The sequence below is a fragment of the Physeter macrocephalus genome, chromosome 1 (genome assembly GCF_002837175.3).
Source record: "Physeter macrocephalus isolate SW-GA chromosome 1, ASM283717v5, whole genome shotgun sequence".
Taxonomy (NCBI): domain Eukaryota; kingdom Metazoa; phylum Chordata; class Mammalia; order Artiodactyla; family Physeteridae; genus Physeter; species Physeter macrocephalus.
In genome coordinates, this window is record NC_041214.2 from 104,684,705 (window position 1) to 104,695,221 (window position 10,517).

The 10,517-nt window shown below is 39.7% G+C and overlaps 1 protein-coding gene across 1 annotated transcript in view; it reads left to right on the forward strand.

Moving 5' to 3' along the window:
• The window catches only part of GUCA1C (guanylate cyclase activator 1C), a 32,607-nt gene extending 30,000 nt beyond the window's left edge, over positions 1-2,607 (forward strand). Inside the window, 1 exon segment of the mRNA XM_007119294.1 lies at positions 2,291-2,607. Within this exon segment, the coding sequence (XP_007119356.1) occupies positions 2,291-2,607 (317 nt within the window).
• Positions 2,608-10,517: the final 7,910 nt, after the last annotated feature.

Below are 10,517 nucleotides of genomic sequence, written 5' to 3' on the forward strand. Positions count from 1 at the left end.
AAAAAAAAAAAACACCAAAAAACAAAAACTGCAATTTCTGAATTATGCCTTACAAAGATTGATATGTGTTTTTAAATAGGAAAAAAAAATAATGAAAACTCAGACATCATTTTAGGTCCTTCTGAGTCCCATGAGCTCCAGCTCAGTCATCTCTCAGCAGCTTCAGCTCTTGGCTGGTCGATCTTTTGATGGGAAGCTTCTGGATCTGCACAGGCAATCCTTTCTAGGGAGACCCAGAAACCAACCTTCTAATTTGTCTGGGCATAAATCCACAGGCAAGCTGAAGAGGATTAGAAAGCAATGTGTAAGAATATCAGAAGAAGGAAAGCAATTCGTCAGCCTAGGATTTCTGAGCACCTTCCACATTCACAACCCTGGTTGGCTGTGCTGGTGGGGCCGTGTAGTGAAGGAAAAGGCAGTTGTAGTCAGGGCTTGATAAATGTTCGGAGAATGAATGAATGAATGCTAAGACTTAGAAGGAAAAGAGCGAGGAGAATTTCAAAAGTATTTAGAAATAGTAAGCATCATAAGTTGCTATAGGTAGAGGTTGGCTTAATTTGGAGAAGAGAAATTATTTTTTGGTAAGTGATAACGTGGAAAAAGCAAATATGCAGAGTTCATGGGTATTTTGAAAAACGTGAGGAAACATCAGCGAAAAATTCCATCTTTTAAGTTGTTAAAAGAGGAAATCTTAAAAGTTGTCGTCACATGAAAAATATTTGTAACTATGTGAGGTGATGGATATTGACTAAACTTACTGTGGTAATCATTTTACAATATATACATATCAAATTATTATGTTGCACCCCTTAAACTAATATGTTATGTCAATTATATTGCAAAAAAAAAAAAATCCCCAAAAAGCATTTTCTTTTTTCTCTTTTCTACATCAGTAACCTGCACTGCTTTTCAGCACAGGCAACTATTTCCCAGCACCTTCCGATACAGCTTCTTTCCTTGCCAGCAGTGAGAATGGAGAAGTGTTATTATAACTAAGTGGTCAAAACAGATTTCAGCTCCCCTATCTCCACTCCCACTTCTCTGTTGGTCATGCTGAGTCCTTAGAAGTTTGAAAAATCTTTTGGGTTGTGAACTTAGCAGTGTGTTTTCCCTTTGCAAAGGATGGTTATTCTTCTGTTAGTTACGATGCCCCTGACTTTCCCTGGGATACATAGGGAATATTCTCATCCTACCTGCTGTTACCGGGGTTTTGCACAGACTTCTTTGGCATAAGGAAAACATAAGGAACAAAGATTAGATTTCTCTGTTAAAAAGAAAAAAAAAAAAGACAAAACATATATTAGTATTTTGCCATGGAAACCAAAAGGAAAGTATCTTATGAGAATGTGATGATTTATGCTTTATATTTGAGCCACTATTGTGGCTTTTAGATATTTGTCTTTATCCATTCGAAAGTACAGGGACAGTATAACACTTGCTTTCACTTCCCGCTGACTTTCTGCCTCAGGGGTATGTTCCCTAGTTAGTGACTCAGTGTACTTCACTTGTCCTTGGTTGACCTCCCACCAAGCCACAAACCCTATTAAGTACAATCTCCTTAAGATCAGAAAATTCATCTGTACCTTTCAGCTTGAATATGCCCATAATTACAATCCAAATGATTTAAATCGAGAGCCCCTCATGCCCAACCCCCAAATGTTGAACAGTTGTCTTGTGAGGTGAGGGTAGTGGGAAACAAGGCAGCAGGTGCCCATGGGCATAAGGCGCTAGTTTTGTAGCACTGGGCTGGTCAGCATAGACCTAAGGCTTAAGTCAAGGTGATAAAATGAGAAATCAAAAAATCAGAAAAGGAGAGGAGAACTAGGGAATGAATAAATGTGTAACCTTCTGCACAGCTTTGGATGGTCCTTGAAATTATTTCCTCAGGGAGAAGAATACTGAAAACAGCCTTGCAAACAGTCATTTCCTTCTGATCTTAGAAGTCTGCAATTTTCATGCTCCTATGTCTTGGTCATAGCTTCAAGATTAAAGGTCAAATAATCAATATCGTGTAGAGAGATGTAAATGTATATGTGAACACAGGTACATTACCTGATGTTCTCAACTCAAAATGAAAAGAGATTTTTTGCGTCACCTGTATTTTCACCTAACAAGCCTACCATTGAATGCTTTTCTATATAAGGATATTCAAGGAATTAAGAGTCTGGTTGAGATGAAAGGATCTAAAAAGAAGAATATCAATAAAAATGCCAGTGAACATATTGTATATGCTAGTGAGTGGTATTAGACAAAGGCTCTTGCTAATTGTTCTTTCACTATTTTCTGGAAGAATTGACTTTAGAAGAATTTATCAATGGCATGGAAAAAGAACAGCATCTTCTCGAGGTTATTTCCAAGAGTTTCGACCTTTCCAGTGTACTGAAAGTAATCTGTGATGGGAAACAGCCAGACAGACACAGGAGAGAGGCTTCTTCCAAACCATCTGACAAGGCTTGTCTAGGGAAGGTGAAAATGAAGTGGCTATGGGAACGCCTTAGCCAGCTTTCAGTGGATACAAAACTTTCAGTGGAGAAGAAATGTGATTTTCTGTACATACATGCTATTGATTTCAGGTTTTTATTATCATTGGTATCCGCTTATGAATAACCCACTTAAGTCCCACAGAGACTGTCATAAAGATCCTAGACAGAAGCAATGTTGCTTCTGTTTATACATTAGTCCTCTCTCGGCAGATTAGAATGGGGTGATTAAACTGAAGGATTGCCTCCATAGCTATCAGTTCAAAATAGAGCTCGCATGTATGTTTTCTTGCCCACCTAAATTGGTCTGCATCTTGAAATAGAACTGGATTATCTGGGCAGTGTCTCCACAGTTTAGCATTCTTAGATTAAACGTGCATTTGGCAGATGTGTTTGCTGCCTCATGGCTCTTGTCGCATCTGTGTATTATAAGTGACTGAGTTCTGGTCTGTTGAGAAACTTTTTTTTTTCTGCCCTTTTTCTCCTCCCTTACTCTGAACGCTGTCTTGAATCAGTAGTAATGTCCTCCTCCGAAGGAAAAGTCTTAAACTATGTAGTAAAAGGAGAAAATTTCCGGCTGGGCAATGAGAATGTTTCCATCTGATTTGTTATAAATCTGGGTCCAATTGTGCATGAAAATGCGATGCATCATCTGTAATTATTATGCCAGTTGGAGGTTTGATCAGAACAGCAGACAGCCAGGCTGTGCAACAATAAGCACTTGACATTTCAAACAGTCCTGACATTATAGCTCTGGCATTTCATTTTTTATATCCTTTCCCAAAAATGAAATGATGAATGGGATTTCTTGATGGGTTAGAACTTTTAAAGTTTTGGGTTCTATATCACAGGCCCATTAGTACCTCTGTCGATGCCAGCCTTCTTATGGAAGCACAGTGGAGATTGAAGAGCAGATGTAAGCTGTCTTTATGTTAAAAGCTTCCGAATTACACTTTCAAATTTGGGTTAAAAACACACAGCTTAAACTACAAAGACAGGAGTGGACTGTCCCTATCTCCTCCATAGTTACAGATGTGGATAAACTATAGATAGAGTTATAGATGAGACACACATGGCAGTAGAAATGCAGTGTAAATGGAGGTAGGAAAGTTATAGGCAAATATATTGATGAAGATGCAGATGAAGGTCGTATAGATGGAAGCAGAAATATTCTAGGATCTTCCAGTAGACTTTGAGGAGATTTACAAAGTACATAATGTAATGTAAAATATGTTGAAATAAAATGATCACTGATAAAGTAAAGCGAGAAAAATCATTGCAGCCATAATGCCACAAAGTCCTGCTCATTTGGTGAAGGTGGGCTACCCACTGGTCTCTGAGCTCCCTAGCAGTAGAGGTGAAAAGGAAAACATTACAGTCTTACCCCAGCATCAGCCCCATCCTGCAGCAGTGGTTGATTTCATTTTTTTTCACCCACATTCCTCTGAGGCACCCAATTTCCTTTCCACATAAAAATGGGTCCCTGTTCCCCCTTCCAGGCTTCTGTGTTCTAATAACCTCAACCCCTTCCCTTTGTTTTCCCAGTCTAGGATGGAAGCTGCTCCCTGCCATTTCTGTGTTACTTTAGTGTCTTCCCTGTGCTTTTCCAGTCCTCCAATGTCTTTTTAACCATTTTTTTGGATTAAATTCTCTCTTGTAAAATAACTGGTGTGTTTCCTGTTTCCCCGACAGGATCCTGACTGATCCTGGGCCCTGACCAATTGAAGGGTCAGTCCTCTTTAGGGTGGGAAACTCACCCCTTCCTTTCCCTCTATATACTGAGTCCTTACTCTGGAATTGTGCTGAGTGGGCTTGTTTAATACTAATAGCCCAGTGACGTGGCTGTTATCCCCACTTTATGTCTGGTAGCTGAGCCTCAAAGAAGTGATCATTTTCCCAGATTATTGCCTGGTAGTATCACATGTTACAGGTTGAGCATAACGGGGAAACTGCTGGCAATAGAGCAATGTAGTCAGCAGGACCCCAGCCCAGCACCACAGAGAGGAATATGGAAGGATGGGTTTGGAGCTGAGGGTTTATAGCTTAATTATCAGCTCAGATGGAATAGGTGGGGTAAGCCCAGTAGACAACTTAAGGACACCTCCCCACCCATAGATACCATAGTAAGAGCATCCAAGCTCTGCTTTATCCCAGGTCCCATCTACCACTTTATGCTTTGAACCCTGTAGTTCTCAGGTGGCCTCCACAGGCTCCAGTCACCCTTTTGCATCCTTGGATTCTCCTCCTCCATTCAGCACCCCCTTTGGAATCATGACTGGTTTGTCTAATTTACCAGGTTTGGTTTCAGTTTTTTCTTGGATGCTGCCTCTTAGATTTCTAAGCTCTGTTCCATCACTATACCCAGCTCTCACTCCAGACCTACCTCTTCTCAAGTTGACCCAAGGCTTATGGAGGAGAGGTGAGAGCAGTACTCCCATCCCTTTCCAAAGAATAGCTTTGCTCATCTGTGAGAAGGGTAGGTAAGCTCACAGGGCATACACTTGTCAGCTTCTTAGGAAAATGGGTTTGTGGGTATAGTTGAAGAACGTGAAGATACTAGTTGTCTGTCATTAGAAAACAAATCATAAAACAATGTCTACTGCATAGTTTTGCTGAGGATGGTCCTAAGAAGGAGATGAGCTGAAATTCAGATATAAAAGAATTTAAATTAAATCATGGATAGGTGAGGTAGAAAAAAAAGAAAGCTGGAAAAACAGAACCATATTCTTTCCTTCCAGTCTCCATCTCTTAAGACCATATCTCCCCAAAGTCATGTTCTTCTCTATGGTTTCTTCTGTAACTTAGCATTGTGATGCTGAGTCCAAGGAAATAGTCCTAATTGAACTATGATTCTTGATGGGTACTTGGACTGTCTCCAGTTGTCAGCTATTGGGAAAAAAGCTGCAATAAACATTCTTATACATGTCTTTTGGGGGACATTTGTTTTAATTTCAGCTGGACAAATAATAAGGAATGTAATAATAATAATAATAATAATAATACTGGGGAATTGAAGAATAGGTGTACATATAACTTCATAAAAACTACCAAAGTTTTCCAAAGTGGTTATACAGTTCTACATTCCCACCAGCAATGTACGAGAGAATGAACTGAATATTTTAAAATAAATTTAAATTCCTCCTTTAGATGATAAGCTTTAATCAGAGCCTCTGCCCAGTGATTTTTTTCTTTTGAATTTTGAATTTTTATTGTATTTATCAGAATTCCATGTGTTTCCCCACTAATGGTTTTACAGTAAAATTTCAGGCAAGAGAGTCCATGACAAGTAGGGACTGGTGTGTGAAGAACCTCAACAACTTTAATTTCAGAGACTGTCGCTCCCATTTATCAAAGGGCAGTAGAATTATAGCATCTAACGAGATCCTAGATCTTCCAATGTATTTTCCTCTTTTTAAAAAATAATTCCTGGATGTTTTGAAGGAAGGTGACTCTATTTTAAGAAGAGAGAAAGATGAAAGGGAAGGTATTAAAGGAGCTAATAATCTTTACCTTTATAAAAATAACCCCCCTCCTTAAAAAAGAAGGCTGAAATCCCATCACTCACATCTCTCTACATAAAGATGCAACAGAGGGAATATGGCCCGGTTCTTTGGCCCAAATATCAACAAAGAAAGGAAATAAGAAGGGAAAAGAGATGAGTGGCAGCTGGTCCAGGATGAGAATGAGCTCTTTAATGCAATTTCTCTTCTTTCTCCTCAAGTCAGAGACTGGTGTGCAGTTGTTGCTTGCCTTGGTTCTTTCTGGCACAGAGAGGACACTCCCCCTAGAGAAGAGTCTACTGACATAGGACAGTGGTTTAAAGCAGAAGAGCATGCTTGTGGGGAAGAATGGTTTAGGTGGGGCAAGTATTTCCTTCATTTTTCTTTCCAGAATGTATTGGCATAAGTGTAATGGGAAAATAAATGAGAAAATATGGTTTGTTTAAAATTAAATACATGTCTGAGAGCAAATGAAGAGGCCTAAAGGAAGGGTTACTGCATTAAAGAAACAAGACGAGTGCTGGAAAGAGCCTGCCTCCCCTGCCCCCTCCCTCACCCACCAAATTTATATCAGAGTAACCTTTAAAATGAAAATGAAATACAGAAAATTCCTGACATTTAAAACCAAGCTAGGGTCTTATGCTTGCTGAAGAAACCTAAATCATTAAAACAGTGTGGACAGGGAGTAGCTTTTTCAATATTCAGAGTCTGTGGGGACAGCTGTAGGTAGGCAAAATTGGACATCCAAACTAAACCCGGGGAATACCAAGTTTTATCAGTAGGATGACTGACAAGATTGAGAAAAATACTTGGGGAGGCAGAATTGCTTGGTGGAAAGAACAGTGGACTAAGACCCAGGCCCGGATTCTTGTGACCTTTGACAAGCCATTTACCCCGCTGAGTCTCGGTCTCCTCAGCTTATGAAGCAGTGTGGGTGTGGGGGAAATCTCTGAGGTCCCTTCCACCTCTAGTTTTCTATGATTCCATGACACATTCATAATGCAGGGAATGACACCTCAGTACCTCAAAAAGATTAGTTGCTTAGAAACAAAATTTAAGAGAAAACCTGTTTGACACAAATTGCATGAAGCCCAGATTTCTTTAGGCTCATGGCCAGTGAGTTTCAGGTTGCTACCTGTGGGCTCTATGTTTCCGTTTGTTACTTTGGGGCCTACCCCTCATTCTGAGTTGCTCCCCATCCTGAATGGAAGGGAAGATAATTGACAGGCTGCCTACAGAGAAGTCACCTGAAAGTCTTTTTCAAAATAAATGTTTTGATATCCCCGATATCCCTGGTGATTCTAATGCATGGCCAGGTGTTGAAACCACAACTGCCCACATCTCCTCTCTGAGATACCCACCCCCGCAGTCACCCATCCACACTGTCTCCCAGCATTGATCTTTTTAAGTTCTTTGGAGCCATGGAGTCCTGCATACTTCATTTATAAGATACAACAAAAAGATCCGTCTTGCATGTAGGCATGCAGACTAATTTAAATCCTACCTCCCTCACTCACTAACTGTATTACCCTTTAAGTCATTTTCCCTCAATGTGTCTGAGTTTCCACACTCATGAAATGAGATTAAAAATACTCCAATGAATTGTTATGAAGATGGCAGGAGAGAACATATATAAGCACCTACCACAGAGCTTGGCCTAGTATACGCTTAGTACATGCTGTTTCTCTAACTTTTAGAATGTCTAAGGCCTTAGATACATGGAGCTAAGGCTACTTCTTAGGGAATAGATTCCATTCTGGCCGAGAGGGAGACTATATGCTTGTCCCAGACACTTTAATCCCTTGGTTCTCAAGCCATATTTAATTGGCTCTTCTAATGAAATCTGAGAAAAGAGTCATCGATAAACTATTATCTCTAGGTGGGCAAAACCTTTAACATGCCCTCAGGGAATGGGTCATCTAACTGTCAGCTGCAGACTTTTACTATTTTGCCCATGTTCTTCGAATAACAATGAAACCTCATATGCATTTACAGACAAGAGTCTTACAATCAGACTGTACACTTGGTCCCTGCTCCAGCACATACGATCATTCCTTCTGATCATGCACTTTACATTTCTATAACATTTTATACTTTTATGAGCGTCTTAAGAAACATAATATCAAAACTATTCACAATTTATTAAGATAATTTAGATAGTACGATGATCATATTATGAGCAATCCATATGAGAATATTGAATAAAAAATATATCCAGAACTTGACCCCATTCTCTACCAAGCTACCACCTCCCACACAATCAGAAGCTCTAGGCTGCCATCGTTCCTCACCTGGCTTATCATAGCAACCTCCTGACTAGACGCCCTGCTCCCACCCTCTTCCCCCCACAACCTGTTCTCAGCAGAGCGCCACAGTGCTCCAGCTAAAGCGAAAGGCAGATCACGTCAATCCAAACGTCGTGTGGCTCCTAATTTCTCTCAAAATAAAAGCCAGAGTTCTTGGACTGATCTGCCCTCCCCTCTCCCCATATCTTTCTCAGCTCCTCTGCTGTGACTCTTCCCCTCATTCACCTCACCTCAGCCATAGTAGCCGCTTTCTCTTCCTAAAACATCCCGGGCACCAGTCCTCCTCAGGGAGTTTCTTCTTCTTTCTGCCTGGGATGCTTCTCCCCAGATAGCAACCTGGCTTTTTCTCTCACCTCCTTCAAGCTGTATGCTTCTCACCTTCTCAATGAGGTCTTCCCTGACCACCTACTTAAAATTGCAAATGTCCCTTCTCTCCAACCCCATACTCCCTATGGCCCTTCTCTACTTAACTAGTGCTACAGAATAAATTTGGAATAAATTTATCTTCTAACCTACTATTTCACTGCTTGTTTTGTTTATTCTTTGCCACTCCCCATTAGAATACAAATTCTACAAGGCAAAGTTGTTGGCTGTTTGGTTTATTAACATATCTCCAGTGCTTAAGACAGAGCCCAGCATGCAGTAAGCACTCAACAAGTATTTGGTTTTTTTGTTTTGTTTTATTTTTTTAATTGTTTATTTATTTTATGTTTATTTTTTATTTATTTATTTTTTCTTATTAGTCATCCATTTTATACACATCAGTGTATACATGTGAATCCCAATCTCCCAATTAATCCCACCACCACCACCCCACCTGCCGCCGCTTTCCCTCCTTGGTGTCCAAACGTTTTTTCTCTACTTCTGTGTCTCAATTTCTGCCCTGCAAGCCGGTTCATCCATACCATTTTCTAGGTTCCACATATATGCGTTAATAAACAATATTTGTTTTTCTCTTTCTGACTTACTTCACTCTGTATGACAGTCTCTAGATGCATCCACGTCTCTACAAATGACCCAATTTCATTCCTTTTTATGACTGAGTAATATTCCATTGTATATATGTACCACACCTTCTTTATCCAGTCATCTGTTGATGGGCATTTAGGTTGCTTTCATGACCTGGCTATTGTAAATAGTACTGCAATGAACATTGGGGTGCTGTGTCTTTTTGAATTATGTTTTTCTCTGCATAAATGCCCAGTAGTGGGATTGCTGGGTCATATGGTAATTCTATATTTAGTTCTTTAAGGAACCTCCATACTGTTCTCCATAGTGGCTGTATCAATTTACATTCCCACCAAGAGTGCAAGAGGGTTCCCTTTTCTCCACACCCTCTCCAGCATTTGTTCTTTGTAGATTTTCTGATGATGCCGATTCTAACTGGTGTGAGGTGATACCTCATTGTAGTTTTGATTTGCATTTTTCTAATAATTAGTAATGTTGAGAGCATTTCTTGTGCTTCGTGGCCATCTGTATGTCTTCTTTGGAGAAAAGTCTATTTACGTTTTCTGCCCATTTTTGGATTGGGTTGTTTGTTTTTTTAATATTGAGCTGCATGAGTTGTTTATATATTTTGGAGATTAATCCTTTGTCCAATGATTCATTTGCAAATATTTTCTCCCATTCTGAGGGTTGTCTTTTCGTCTTGTTTATGGTTTCCTTTGCTGTGCAAAAGCTTTTAAGTTTCATTAGGTCCCATTTGTTTATTTTTGTTTTTATTTCCATTACTCTAGGAGGTGGATCAAAAAAGATCTTGCTGTGATTTATGTCAACGAGTGTTCTTCCTATGTTTGCCTCTAAGAGTTTTATAGTGTCCGGTCTTACATTTAGGTCTCTACTCCATTTTGAGTTTATTTTTGTGTATGGTGTTAGGGAGTATTCTAATTTCATTCTTTTACATGTAGCTGTCCAGTTTTCCCAGCACCACTTATTGAAGAGACTGTCTTTTCTCCATTGTATATCCTTGCCTCCTTTGTCATAGATTAGTTGACCATAGGTACGTGGGTTTATCTCTGGGCTTTCTATCCTGTTCCATTGATCTATATTTCTGTTTTTGTGCCAGTACCATACTGTCTTGATTACTGTAGCCCTGTAGTATAATCTGAAGTCAGGGAGCCTGATTCCTCCAGCTCCATTTTTCGTTCTCAAGATTGCTTTGGCTATTCGGGGTCTTTTGTGTTTCCATACAAATTGTGAAATTTTTTGTTCTACTTCTGTGAAAAATGCCA